This window comes from Phoenix dactylifera, chromosome 11, assembly GCF_051530095.1.
Source record: "Phoenix dactylifera cultivar Ajwa chromosome 11, Ajwa_hap1_PhDact_Kaust_v1.1, whole genome shotgun sequence".
NCBI lineage: Eukaryota > Viridiplantae > Streptophyta > Magnoliopsida > Arecales > Arecaceae > Phoenix > Phoenix dactylifera.
In genome coordinates, this window is record NC_143200.1 from 26,208,754 (window position 1) to 26,223,051 (window position 14,298).

General features: G+C 42.4%; 3 protein-coding genes across 4 annotated transcripts; 1 reads left to right on the forward strand and 2 right to left on the reverse strand.

The window, feature by feature from the left end:
- Positions 1-870: 870 nt before the first annotated feature.
- LOC148700737 (Bifunctional inhibitor/lipid-transfer protein/seed storage 2S albumin superfamily protein) lies at positions 871-1,577 on the reverse strand. The gene has a single exon (XM_088706838.2). It carries the CDS (start codon positions 1,540-1,542, stop codon positions 1,192-1,194), a length of 351 nt encoding a protein of 116 aa, XP_088562964.1. The 5' UTR covers positions 1,543-1,577; the 3' UTR covers positions 871-1,191.
- A 2,430-nt stretch (positions 1,578-4,007) lies between these two features.
- LOC103702426 (cytochrome P450 93A3) lies at positions 4,008-6,234 on the forward strand. Its single transcript, XM_008784865.6, has 2 exons — positions 4,008-5,037; positions 5,549-6,234. The coding sequence occupies exons 1-2, from the start codon at positions 4,132-4,134 to the stop codon at positions 6,170-6,172; spliced, it is 1,530 nt and encodes a 509-aa protein (XP_008783087.5). The 5' UTR covers positions 4,008-4,131; the 3' UTR covers positions 6,173-6,234.
- A 2,366-nt stretch (positions 6,235-8,600) lies between these two features.
- Positions 8,601-13,568, reverse strand: LOC103702304 (uncharacterized). 2 transcript variants are annotated; one of them, XM_008784670.5, is made up of 5 exons: positions 13,214-13,568; positions 12,667-13,093; positions 10,041-10,324; positions 9,688-9,915; positions 8,601-9,283 (listed from the first exon to the last, which is right to left on the reverse strand). In XM_008784670.5, exons 2-5 carry the CDS (start codon positions 13,058-13,060, stop codon positions 8,816-8,818), a joined length of 1,374 nt encoding a protein of 457 aa, XP_008782892.2. In that variant the 5' UTR covers positions 13,061-13,093; positions 13,214-13,568; the 3' UTR covers positions 8,601-8,815. The 2 variants fall into 2 exon arrangements, with proteins under 2 accessions (XP_008782892.2, XP_088563645.1); XM_088707519.1 differs by having other exon boundaries at positions 12,667-13,123; positions 13,214-13,351.
- Between the last annotated feature and the right edge of the window lie 730 nt (positions 13,569-14,298).

Genomic DNA, 14,298 nt, shown 5'->3' on the forward strand with positions numbered 1-14,298 from the left:
TCGGTGCCCGTCATCGAAAAATCAGAAATGCGGATGGGCTATTTTTGGTAGTTGATCACACATCCCGAAGATCACGTGTAGGCTTTTCACTTGTGCATCTTGCTCCATGCATCTAGCATATTTGTCACGCGGTTATGAAAACCATTTGCGTCATGGCCAAGATGTTGAAATTTGAAATTAAGACTCTCCGCATGCTTCTGAGTCAGCTATATAGTGCGCTTTGATTAGTTGGTTAGAAACTTGGTAGCGAGCTTTAATTGGTCAATTTGCTACATCCAGTTCCGAGGTGCATCGGATCCAAAGTTTATCTTTTCAAAATTCATATAATACGCAGCTATGATTGAGTAAGAAAAAAAGTGGTAGATCTTTTATAAGACCTGATAGGTCAATCCTTTAAAGTCTTCTAGTCTAAATCAAGCTCAAATATAATGGTCATACTTGAAGGCCCACTTATCTTAGTGGCATGAAGTGATGTTATCCAAGCAATTACCGTGTCCTTTGCTACCCATGTATTTATGTTAGAGAGCAGACACATTTTACCAGTACTTCTGGCGAACAGTGAATCTTAACCAACTAAACCTTTAAATCCAATTCTTCAACCAAATTATATGGACAACTCGCAAAAACGAAGGTACCCAGTTTTAATTTGCAGAACTTCCTGGCAGGCCTGGTCGTCCTCGATTTCCCAGTTTTAATTAGCATTTCACGATTTGCTTGAACCGTCCCTTTCAGTATAAAAGTCACAGAACTTATAATTATTTTGAGGGTTGAATCGATGATATATAAAGTAGCATACTCCATTAAGTGATCTAAACTCCTCACAAACATTTAGTACAGCAAAGTTTTTAAGATAACCTACTCTCTCCAACTTATTGCTCCTTCTTAATATATAGTAGCTAGATCACATGCTACGTCAATAAGGTGGTTTTCTGCTCCCCAGGAAACTCATTATCATTGAACAACACCAGACCGCCCCCTTTGCTTAGACCCGAGAATTACCTGCACATACCACAAGGAAACCACCAAAAGCTTGTTTATTTGGCCTCAGAAATCTGTCGACATAAGCTAACCACTAAAGAAAACAAGGAAAGTGTGTGAGAGTTAATAATAAAAGCATGAAATTAGTATAACAAATCTAGCTAGCAAACAAGTAATTCGACAACCTTCTGATGCATTATCAGATGGCTGTTATCAGGGGGAGGAAGATAGGGAAGATGATTTACATGGCGCAAAGTTGACAGTGCATTTGCCCGGGAGCTGCATGGCCATGTTGCGGTCGACACCGGTGATGGGTGGTCCGTCGACAAGTGCACAAAGGCAGGGCTGTCCCAAAGTCTTGACAGCATTGCAGCATGCTTCACTTGGTGGGGCTGGACTGAAGGATGCGACCGCCGGCCTGCATGGCATCAGCTGCACCAGGGCTGAGAAGAAGGTTCTTGTGCACGCCTGGCCTGCTGCAATGCCCAGCAAGCCTACGGACAACACTAGCATTACAAGCCATACTCTGGCCATGGTGATCTTGGTAGCAGCACCAGACTTCATGGCTAAGGGGACGAGTGCATTCTGAGATGCAGTACTCAGCGAGATTGTGAGGGTGCTTAAATACATGAGGTCTGCGAAGTGCCTGAATTCAAGGGATTTTTGTGGCAGAGTTAGGTGGCAGGGCTGATTTGCGTGTACTAGGCTGTATTCATTGCATGAGGTTGCATGGGCGGTTAAAAGTTGTTGCTGTGTTCATGCTTCATGAGGGATAATGCTGACGGGGAGGGGAGTGAGGGGGAAGAGATTGATCAATGTTTACATGGAAGTAGTTGTCAGGAGAAAGTTATTTGGTTGGATTCACATTTTAATTTAGTATCAGTTGATGCATGTAATAATGATATATCCACAAGAAATGTGACAATAATATGGTTCCATCAAATAAATGAAGGACAATCACAGATCAATTAGTTATATAGAAATGCATGGAGCCAACCATTTTAGAATTATGATGAGTTCACCAACCCCATAAAAACTTGAACTGCAATTGCTTTTCTAAACATTCATCTGAATTTGATCGTTTTTAACTCGACTAATTTTGAATGGTTTTCTAATTATGAGGAACGGTTTCACCGACATCTGCCTCAGAGAATCAGATTTTGAACTAGCGGCCAACTATGCCCATAAACTAATTTCATCTTGTTGGTTTGAATCAACGGTAATTATCTTTTTTGTTTGATGGCAGCATTTGTGGTAATTATCAATCTCTAATGACAGCACCCTTCGCTGATGGAATTTGAGTAGTTACCAGGTTCCATTTCGTTGATTAGAATTATGGTTTAGAAAGTTTCGAACTCCAATGGTGTTTGTGAGCAAATCTGAAGCCATGTCACTTCATCTACCATTATGTGTGTATCCATTCTTAGTTCTTTATGCCCTTTCTTTGTTTCTTGAACAGATAATCGAGCACTACTCTGTGGAGAGCTAAAATATCGATACGTTCTTAAGAATTTTCTTTTGATGATGTTTGACAAGAAATTAAACTCATATGGAAGTCTAGCAGATGAAGCATTGTAAGTCTTAGCTCTAGGTTGTACTGTTTTTTGTTGCTTTTTCAGTTGGTGTAGTTTTTGTTGTTGATGCTCAGGCACCTTCTCTTGTAGTCTCTCTTATTTCATTTTCTCGATGAACAAAATGGCCTTCTCTATCAAAAGGTCATTAATCTCGTGTTTCAGTTACTCGTTTGCCTTCACTTTCTTAAGCTTACAGATTAACATCCGACTGGTCAATGGTCATCGAACTCTAGTTAATATATTGAACATACTCTCACATGCAAACTTTGCAAGGACAAAAGCAGAGGAGCTGTCACTCTGTTGTTGTTAGACAGAAGAAGCCATGGAAGTATGTCTCGGAACTCAAGGTTTATATCCATGTTCATCCTTTGTTTAGACTAGCGCATCTATTTCTTCTTTAAGGTTGGTGTTGAAGACAAGAAGAAGCGACGGAGAACACATAGTTTTCATGGTAGTCATGATCATTAAGTCATCATGAGCTCTTGTGTATTCTTGACTAGTTAGCCTTAATATGTCCAACAACTCTTTTTCTTTTATTATTACTATAGGAGAGGCAAGAGCCACCCAGAATTTATTAAAGGAGGTATATACATTTATATAGAACTGCAGTGAAAAATTACACACAGGGAAGAGTACAGCCAAGTAGCAAAGATGCTGAGCCATCTAGAAACAAAGCAGAGAACGAAAACGAAGAACAGCCACACCAGGATGTATGGAAATCAACCAGACGCTACAGACTTCCTGATTCACAAACAAGAGGATCATAGAGCCAAAGAAAGGAGACAAAAGAGCTATGTTCCAGTCAATGCATCCAAACGAGAAATGTCAAATAGAAGAATTCTGCCAGGAGAGGAAAGAAACTCGAGATCAGAACGGCTGGAAGGCAATTAAATTCCATGGCGTCATATAGGCTCAGCCAAGGCACCAGCCTCATCATTTACAGAGTAAAATGAGATCGAGTGTGGTATCACGGAGCCGAAATATTTCACAAGGCAATAGAGCGGATAGGGTAACCCGAACAAGAATTGCGACGTGTCATAGGGGTGACCGAGACAACCGAGAGCAACAAAGTTATCGATATTGTTGATTACTTTGTCGCTACAAACGAAATGGTTTCACTGCTGGTATCATTATCTGGTAGCTGAGAAGGTAATTTAAGCCAAGTCTACTAAAAATTACGATGAGTAAGATTCTGTCCACGATAATTTCATTCTAAACGCAGATTTAGTACTTAATGTCTTGATTCACAAATAGATGGAAAGATATCTCTTTTAAAACAAGTAATTCAGTTCCTCATCCACACAAAAAACCCTTATTTTTATTTAATGTCCGCATTCCGCAAGTTCCAACTGGAAATCATAGTTTAATGTACTTTTTGTTTTTAGTATTTGTTCATGTTCTCATCATTTTTAAATCATCTCTTCATTGCAATTTCAGCCGTCCTAAGAATAAGATGGCTTCTTATTTGTCTGAGAGCCTTCTCCAAGCCGAGGAAGGCCTTTAAGAACAACCTCTCCAATTTCCTCCCCCACATCACCAAAAGTGCCTACATCAAACTCTCACAGCAAAACCACTGACCATGGGAGGAGAAGACCTCAAATCTTATGCCATCCTCTCCTTCATATGGATTCTCTCCATGTACGTCATCCACGCCCTCTTCTTCAAGTCCCGCACCCGGTTCCGCCTTCCACCAAGCCCGGTCGCCCTGCCTATCATCGGCCACCTCCACCTACTTGCCCCCATCCCTCACCAAGCCCTCTACAAGCTCTCCCTTCGCTACGGCCCCCTGATCCACCTCCGACTAGGCTCGGTCCCATGCGTCGTGGCCTGCTCGGCTGAGACCGCGAAAGAGTTCCTCAAGACTCATGATCTCGCCTTCTCTGACCGTCCTCAATCCCAGGCAGTCAGCTACCTCACCTATGGCTCCGCTGACTTCTCCTTCGCCCCCTACGGCCCCTACTGGAAGTTCATGAAGAAGCTCTGCATGTCGGAACTCCTGGGGGGACGAACACTCGAGCGACTCCTACCAATAAGGCGTGAGGAGATATTGCGGCTCTTACAAGCCGTGAACACTAAGTCCGAGAAACGGAAACCTGTGGACGTGGGTTCGGAGCTTCTTAGGCTAACCAACAATGTCATTTCCCGGATGACAATGAGCAGGAGGTGTTCGGGGACCGACGGAGAGGCGGAGGAGGCGAGGAAGCTGGTCGAGGAGACCGCGGAGCTCACAGGAAAGTTTAATTTAGCTGATTATATTGGATTCTGCAAGAATTTGGACATGCAGGGGTTCGATAAGAGACTCGAGGACGTTCGTCGCCGGTTTGATGCGATGATGGAGAGGATAATGAAGGAGAAGGAGGAGGCAAGGAAGGAGATGAGAAATGGTGATAGAGCGAAGGATTTGCTTGATATATTGCTTGATATATCGGAGGATGAGACTGCGGAAATGAAGCTGAGCAGAGAGAACATCAAGGCCTTCATTCTGGTATGACCGTAAGAATCCCCTGCTTCTTTTGTTCTTATTGCATTCTGCTGGCGTGGTTGTGTGAAAGGCTTCAGCAAGTTCTTTTATTAGCGAAAGTTTGATTTGCATCAACAGAACTATACGTTTTCCTCAAAGAGCTCCTGGTATTTTTCAAGTTTTTGCAACAAAAAATTTAAGGCTTGAAAAGAGAAAATATTTTTTTCATAATGTAGAATAGATAATTTACTTCATTAAGAACATACAATGCATCATAACTATGTTGCATTTCCATGGCAGAACGGTTTTAAACATATGAACATATGTAATCTATTGAATGTGTTGGTGGGTATATAACCTGAGAACATTAAAATTCCTTGAGATCTTCCTGAGCTGTTCGAAGCTCTGATAAGCTAGAATGAGTTTTGTTACTACAATGATCATCATGATATACTGCAAAGCATGAACTAGGGTTTATAACAGATATATTTATACAAAAAAGTATCGCTTATTCAGAAACAATTTGGCTTGGCAGGATATCTTTGCTGCCGGCACCGACACGTCGGCAATTACGATAGAATGGGCATTAGCAGAGTTAATCAATCATCCTACCATACTGCTGAAAGCAAGAGAAGAGATTGATGCAGTCGTCGGCAAGAATAGGCCAGTCGAGGAGTCCGACATCCCCAACCTCCCATACCTTCAGGCGATCGTGAAGGAGACGCTGAGGCTGCACCCAACAGGCCCACTGATCGTTCGAGAATCGACTGAGGATTGCATGATCAATGGCTACAACATCCCAGCAAAGACAAGGCTCTTCGTCAACGTATGGGCCATTGGAAGGGACCCCAACCACTGGGTCGAGCCACTTGAATTCCAGCCAGAAAGACTTATGGTAGGCGAACAAAGTATGATTGATGTCCGAGGGCAACACTACCACTTGATACCATTTGGGAGTGGAAGAAGGGTCTGCCCTGGTACTTCATTAGCGCTACAGATCATCCAGCCAGCTCTTGGAGCCCTGATACAGTGCTTCAAATGGAAGGTTAATGGCGGTGGAACTGTGGACATGACAGAGGGACCAGGCTTGACACTTCCAAGGGCACAAGCACTGGTGTGCACTGTAGAGCCACGCTTGAATCCATTGCCATTCCTTTAAAAATGTGTTCTTCGCTTTACAAAGTTGAAGTAATCTTGGCCACACCACCTTTGCTGTGGGAATCCTACTTTTGATTAGTTGGGCGTGCCTTAGGCTTTTAGCTATTGCGCAAATTCTGTCATTATAAGGAATTGTGGGTGCACATAATTTAGAACTTTAGAGACAAGGATTGATCATTTGATCTCATGGAGGAAAGCAGCCTTCCAAAAAAAAAAAAAAGGGGGAACCAACTACACCTACATATGGTTAACCTCAATTCCAGAAACAATATGATTCACTTGCTCGAAATAAGCAACAATATAACTCAATACAAAATTGCATCTATTCTGCTCTCATGTACTGAAATCAGAGCTGGGGGGAGAAAAGAAAGACCAACAATAGAAGCTAAATTGCAATGAAACTGTTGGGGGAAAAAATATGACATATTGCATGAAAATGATATTTGAAACATGATCATGAGGCTTGTTCCAGAGCCCGGGCATATGAGACGGGTGTTTCCAAATCGGTGAAGGGTTAAGTGCAGCGCATGCGCGCGTATGGACTCCGAAACCCAACATCTAGCAGGGGAGCCCCGTGTTTTCCCTCATGTGGGCCCGATGGTCACGTGCCCCGCGCAGGCGAACCATGACATTTATGAACTTGCCTGGCCATAGCATATATTGTTTTATAACGGATTTTTGAATATATTCTTTATGAAATGTTTTATTTTGTTATAAGTGCTATCTCCTTTAAATGATGATAATCGTGTGAATCCTTATGCTTGATCCGATAAGATAGTACATGGTCACTTACTGAGCCACATAGCTCATATATCTTTTGTTGTTTTTCTTTCAGATATATAGGGTGCTAGGAGCAGAGAGCCGGAAGATTTTTGGGTGGGGAAATTCATTTTAGATGTACAAATTTAGAGCTCTGTACTGCTCTATTTTGAAGAAATACTTTATGAATGAAATGACCCTCTTGTTTATGAATTATTAGTAATAAGGCTTCGTGTTATTGCGGGCAGTAGGTTGCAGTAGCACGGCCGTGTCGCTACCCGATTCGGGGCATGACAGCATGTATTCAAGATACCGAGCAGAACGTGAGGAGCACTTATCATTGGGCAAAACGTAAGAAGCAATTATAAATCTGCATGGTTAAAGATGCTACTCTTAGAGTTGGTCGCACTCATAGATCTCCTTTCTTCTGTTGCTCTATTAGAGCTCTGTCTAATTTAAACATCGAAAGATCCCCACTGAATCGGATCCGGCTACCTTTAATCTTTTAGGTCATACTTCTAGTCTGAGCAAATCGGCCAACCTATGCCCATTTGCCACTCCATGAGATCGGATTTTGGGCAGCAGCACGTTCATTACTCTTTGTGAATCGTGCTTCATATGGTTGACTAGTAAAACCAATTTTCTGGAGCTGCATCGTCGATGACCATCTTTTAACAGTGTTAATTACAATGATGGCATGGTGGCCGCTTCTAGCTCATAAAATATCTAATTCGGTGCACCGTTACAAAAATAAGTGGTTGTGATTGGTGGTATGCACATAGTTAATTTCTGATTACCCAGTAGGTTGTTCCGGGTTGCCGACTTTCAGGTGCGGCTACCATAGAACGATTGTTTACAGCCGTCTTTTCATGACTTTCGTTTCTTTTGACTCGACATGCAAGGCCTTCCACATTTTCTGGTTGATCATGCAAAAGTCCTTGAAGTAAATGCATGGAGATGAGTAACCAAATATTGTGGTTCAAGTGGTTTATAGGAGTCATAGACAAAATGGAAAAGTATATGCTTCAAGAAGAAAAAGAAGAAAAAAAAAAGTGAGAGCATTCCACTGAAAAATAGGGGACAAGCCTCCAAGCGGGCGTCGAGAGTTTCGCCAATGAAAATTCTAGGTTGGAAATATATGGGTAGTCATGGAACGGATAGTAATGGAATGACCATTCAGGTCAAGCATATATTTCGAAAGGCAAATAGTGCTGCTGATTAGGTGGCTTTTTTTGTAGCTCATCACTCGGAAGTACGCCTGCAGGTGGGTGAGATAGAGTTGCCGAGTGCTCTCCGAGATGTTTTGCTTTTTGATTTTTTTATTTGTATCCATACACGTACTGTATGGTATTTCCGCTGTCCGCAAAATAAATAAATAAATATATATATATATATATATATATATATATATATATATATATATATATATATATATATATATATATATGGGTTGGAAAATTAGAAAGCGCCTCCCATGGCTCAACCCGAGAGTTAAAAAGGAGAGGTGCAGCCTGGGCTTATGCCAATTTCATAACTTCATCTGCTCGGTTTCCTGCATAAACTCTCTTTTGGACGAAACCAAAATGCTCCAACCCTGACACAAAACGTTAGATACCATACCGAATTTTTCAGGGATTAGGCATTCCACGGTTTCCAATATCACAAGGGCATAACCATGCAAGAGTAATTTTATTCTCTCAGAACTCAAGAAACCTCTTTCAGGCTGGTTCTAGCTTTCAACTACAGCAGGAACCAGTCGGCATTCATAATCACACCTAGGATTCTAAGCACCAAGGGAGAGTGATAAGTGCTAACGTGGAGGCAAGGACCTCCTCACAGATCACTCCCACAGATACATAGCAGAAGCTGGCATGGTTGAAGAAGATCATACCCAATTATTTGGAAGTGAGAAGTTGTGAAATCTAAAGGACGCATCCCCTGCCGTGTCCCTACCGAGCGCCGCCTCGGATCCATCCCCGAAGACCAAGTCCCCTGGCACTTCATCTTCTGGAGGTGGCGGAACAAATGATGGTGGAGGTGCCGTAGCCTCAGATCGTTCGACCCCTCCGCTAAGATTGGAAGGAGACGTCTCCCACAAGAGCACATGAAGTAAGATGGGCCTCAATGCATGGCGGTGCAGCGAGAGCTTTTGGCTGAGAGAGACCGTGTCGAAGCATCGGATCGCTCCCGAGGTGGAAACCATCCAAGGAAGGACCTTCTCGTTCCCAACCCTTGAGATCACCAACAACTTCGATGCTCTTGCTGCTTCTTTATACAGCTCCCTGAGCCCTGATCGAGTTGCAGCCACCCCTATGCTGTCGTCGTCCGTTACTGATGATATGTAGATAAAACCCTGTACGAAAGAAAGTTGAAAAGAGCATACTTCATCTATATAAGAAGTTCACACCATTATGGCATGGCCATAGCCATGCATGAGCATGATATCAAACAATGTTAATAGCAACAATAAAAGTAACAACAAATTATCCATAAATATATTCATGAATGAATCATGAATAGTATGTGCAAACTCAGGTCGCATGGTGCATGGTCGACTCAATTATTCAAGGACAGGTGAAAAAAGAAAACCACAAACAAAAGCGCATGATGAGCAAACCACTCAGTGTTTAGAGAATATAGTGAAAATATTCTTGAGCCTTGCAACAGTGGAGATGAATAGGATATAAAGCCCAGAGAGAGAGAAAACATGCATGGACCGCGCAGTTTGGGATGACGCATTAGAATTAGAAAGAATACCTCTTCGGTGCGACTAATTGCAAAGCCCAGCCTGGTGTCGCCTTCCTGCAGTTTGACCTCCAGTGCCATTTCTCCTGCGGCCGGTGTGTACCAGAGCCGAACTGCCCTAACCACCCCAATGTCCACACCATGGTAATCCTCAAACCCATACAAGCTCACGTTTGCCAAGTCTGAAAGGTCGGCCAGCGATCCCATGTTTACAGTAGAGGAGGCTGTCTCTCCAGAGATCTGTCAACATAAAAACATCATCTTTTTCACTTACAAACTATATAAGAAAAGGTCTCACCACAGCCACAGGATCTTCAGCAATCTTTTCCCTAGCTATAGAGATCCCGGGCATTAAATTGAATTACCTTGGTGAGGAGGGCTTCGGTCTGTATATTCGTGAACACAATGGGAACTCCAGAGGCCTGGGAGGTGTTTAGCCAAGCATTGGCCCGGGCTAAGGTGTCCTCGAGAGAGTTGTAGCGAGTGGCTGAAGGATCCGATGCCTTTGGAAGTACAAGCAGCGACAGGAAGCAGCTCGAATTTGACGTGGGCACTGATTCCCTCATCTTCTTCTCCCAAGGATACGACACATAACCGTCTTGGAGCTGCGCTTTGTCCAGTGCGCACACCACCCTCGAGCTCCTCGAGCCTTCTCATATGGAGATAACATGCATCAGCGTGACGACATGTGTTTAGTCTTATATAATTATCTATGCATTAAATTTTTTTAATATATATATATATAGAATTAAAAAAAAATTAAATAATATTTTTAGTTATTTTTTTAATAAAATTTTGAGCTGTGACAGATATCAGAGCAGATTCCATCTATGATCTAAATGGACTAGAAGTGGAATTAGAATAAGCTCCACAGGGTTGTAGTTGACTAATATATGAAGTCCTGTTTTTTTTTTCCAGATATTGGAGGTACGGTAGCAGACGGATTATTTTTGTTTCGTGTTTGACTAAACAATAGATAAAGAAATAGGCATTCTTTAGTACACGATGCATCTAGAAGACTAGGACTAATTTCTATCCAGACTTAAAGGTATGGCTAATTGTTTCATGGCAGCGCGTGGCCATGGTTGGTAAACTAGATTACTTTTGACTCTTCACCGCTCACAAATCCGAAGTTGTGGTATATGACTGGTTTACGAGGAACAGCCCCTCGCCATGGTTTTCTTGAGCAACATCCTAATTATTTGATCTTACCAAAAATCCAGCATGCAGGTTTTATTATTATTATTATTATTATTATTATTATTATTATTATTATTATTACCATAATTTGAATCAGCACAACGGATTCCTTTGCCATTAGAACAATTTGATTGGTTAGATGACCTGGTCAGATTTGTCGAAGAGATATCGTGCAAAAATTTTCTTTTATTTCCAATCAAAAAGCAAGCTACAAAACTGTAAACTAAATAAACTTCATCCAGATTATTGTAACAACTATATTAATTATTGTAACATCATGAAAACACTTCATTACAGTTTTGAAAAAACTTCAGATTGATCCAAATCAGCAAAGTTTCAATGGATTGCAACAGTAGGAATAACACCATAAGGGAATGCCAATAACACCAAAAGGAATGCTATTATTTACTAACTTCTCAAAAACAGAATATATAGTACATTATGGTGATCAAATTTCATTCACTCTTCCTACGATGATTATAGAAATCGAGCTAACTAAAAAGCAAAGTGTCTTTAAATAATGGCTTATAGCAGATGCTCGTACGCGCAGTTGCATATATACAACCATAATACCAAATGTTAACAAATAAAAATGCAGAAATCCTAAGCAGAGTGATATGTATATGAGCGCATACAACCACTAAAATTCTTGATGAGAATTATAGGAGCTCTCTACCAAGACTTTCTTGAGGTAGACTTTCTCATAAGCTATGTAAATGACCGAATACAATAAATTATGGGAAATTACCCGTTCCTATGCTGAAGAATAACGAAGTAAAAAAAGTTTCTAGTCTAATTTTTCCTCCAACGGCTCATCTTTGATCCCTCCCTTTGCACCCATCTGAAGCTCAAATACAACATTGGGGGACCTCCCAAGTTTTGTCTTAAAATATTTCTTTATGACTCGTTTGGTTCATATTTTTCTGAGAAGTTGATTTCTGAGAATACGATGCCTGAAAAATAGTATTAACATGTTTGCTTGATCATCGAAAAATGGCACATTCCACAATAGTTTATGTTTGGTTGAACATCTAGTATTCTAGAAAAGTTGTATGAAATATCAATTATACTCTTAATATAGAAAAAGACCTTACCTATAGATTTTGATGGCTTAAAGGTATTTTTAGAAAAAAAAATTCTAATTTTCAACCTGTGGAAAAGTAGTTTTTCTATATTCCATGAGAATGCTATTCTTCTATCTCTCTCTTTTAAAAACTACAACCAAACCAAAGATATTTTTTTGTTTTTATGTTGACCATACTTTTTTTCCTTCTTTTTTTCAAACTAAATACGTACTTAATTTGTTGAATCAATCCAAGAGGCACGAATACAACCACGTAGATCAGAAGATACTGAAATCTTTTTTCAGTATGTCTAATTAATCCACTACTAGGTGGAGCGGAGTCCCTAGTCAACGGTGGTATATTGTCCATCAAACTATTAAAATCACCACCCACCACATTAAATAATACTAATTGCCGGCTGCAAAGACCCAGTCGAGCAGCCGGCCAATTAGAAACCATTTTAAATATTTCCACACAAAAACCCCTAACTTTAACACCTTCCCATAAATTCAGATTTGCTAAGGGGCTGACTGCAAATGAAGAGATCCATCAAGTGAAGTAAATCAGCATGATATGTGGAGGTTATGTGTAAAGTGCTAAAAATCGTACGCACAAAGCTCGCATAAAAAGTAGGCAGACGGGATATTGGTAGATAACAATATCGGACGGCAGATGTGGCATTCGCATAAAAATTATTCTATGAGGACGACGTTTGAAGGGCGTTTACCTTGTATCTCGAGGCACTCGCCTTCGGAGCGATCGACGAAGCCGACGGCGTAGTTGGGGTCGTGTAGAGAACGCAGGACGTATTGGCGGCGGCCGGCGGCGGGGTGGGGAACGATGCAGGCCTGGAGCTCGGCGGCGTCGTTGCCGCGGCCCCGGCGGGCCCGGACGTGGATAGACGTGTCGCCGCGTTTGAACGCGGCGTGGAGGAGCTTCTGGACGCCGGCCCGCCCGCCCTTGAACGGCGATCCGACGGCGGGGGAGTTCCCGATCTTGATCTCCTCCACCACGTCCCCCGTCTGCAGCAGCGGCTCCGCGCCTCCACCCCACTCCTCCGCCTTCCTGCTCCCCGCCACGCACTCGATCGCCACCACCACCGCCCCCTCTTCCGCCGTCATCTCTTTTTCCCTCTCTCTGCTTCCTCCTTCCGTCTAATGGCCATACCGGAGAACATCAAGGAGCTTTCTTGGTGAAAGATTTTACAAACAAGAAGATTGTTTTCCTCGAAAAATTCATTTTTTTTGTTGTTGTTATTGTTGTTGTTTCCTTACCTCTCAAGAATTCGTCGATCGAGAAACCGTGACTCGGACCTGGAGGAGTGGAATCCGAACAAGAAAGCTAGATTTCCTCCTCCAGAATTCTCCGGTGAGATCGAAAAGAGGGAGGAGAATTAAGGAGAGGAAATGACCCCCCCAAAAAAAATTCTTTTCTTGTATCCTTAAAAAACCTTCTTCATGGAGAAAAAGGAGAGGAGGAGAAGGAGAAGAAGAGAACCCGAGAGCATATAAACCCTAAATAGACTTGCTATGAGAGTTGCTGTTCACGGAGGGAAGATGGCGACGAGAGTCACGAAATCTAGAGTCCCCCCAGCTCACGCTCTCCTAAAATTTCCAGTAAAGAATTAATATGGTTCGTTGAATAAAAGAAAGATATATCAAGGGAAAAGTCTTGACGCAGCCGTCGGTTTCGTGCAAGATGGCGTTGTCTGGACCGGTCCACTGTACCGCGGGGACACCAACGCGGTTCGGGGGAGGGCGAGTCTGGAAAAGCTGACAGCCCTCCGATTGGTGGAGTTCACGGGTCCGAAATGTATCGGCTTACAAGCTAACGTGCAAGTCTAACCGTGGGGGAGGACATGTCTCCAGATTCATAGCAATGGAAGGATGATGCACCTTTGAGGAGCCAATCATCGGAGCAGAGTTGAGAGCAGTCTGAAAAAATCTTATCCATGCTAGGCGTGCATGAGGCGCAGGCAGCATTCATATGGAGGCTACCCGGCCTTGACACGACTCCAAATTTATAGCAACAGGAGGATGATGCACCTTTGAGAAGCCAATCATGGGAGTAGAGTTGAGAGCAGTCTGAGAAAGTCTTATCCATGCTAGGCATGCATTGGGCGCAGGTAGCATTCATATGGAGGCAACTCGACCTTGGCACGACTCCAAATTTATAGCAGCTGGAGGATGATGCACCTTCTGAGGAGTTGGTCATCGAAGTAAAGTTGAGAGTAGCCTGAAAGAGTCTCATCCATGCTTGGCATGCTTTAGGCGCAAGTAGCATTCACATGGAGGCGACCAAGGCCTCGCTGGATATAAATAAATTCACCGGACGCCGAAGCTGCGAGTCGCATCCATTC

Coding starts and splice junctions, on each gene's coding strand:
- LOC148700737 (XM_088706838.2), bottom strand. CDS start 1,542: ATGAAGTCTGGTGCTGCTACCAAGATCACCATGGCCAGAGTATGGCTT.
- LOC103702426 (XM_008784865.6), top strand. CDS start 4,132: ATGGGAGGAGAAGACCTCAAATCTTATGCCATCCTCTCCTTCATATGG. Junction 5,038..5,548: donor ACATCAAGGCCTTCATTCTG/GTATGACCGTAA, acceptor TTGGCTTGGCAG/GATATCTTTGCTGCCGGCAC.
- LOC103702304 (XM_008784670.5), bottom strand. CDS start 13,060: ATGACGGCGGAAGAGGGGGCGGTGGTGGTGGCGATCGAGTGCGTGGCG. Junction 10,325..12,666: donor CGAGTGCCTCGAGATACAAG/GTAAACGCCCTT, acceptor CCATATGAGAAG/GCTCGAGGAGCTCGAGGGTG. Junction 9,284..9,687: donor CAATTAGTCGCACCGAAGAG/GTATTCTTTCTA, acceptor TCTTTCGTACAG/GGTTTTATCTACATATCATC.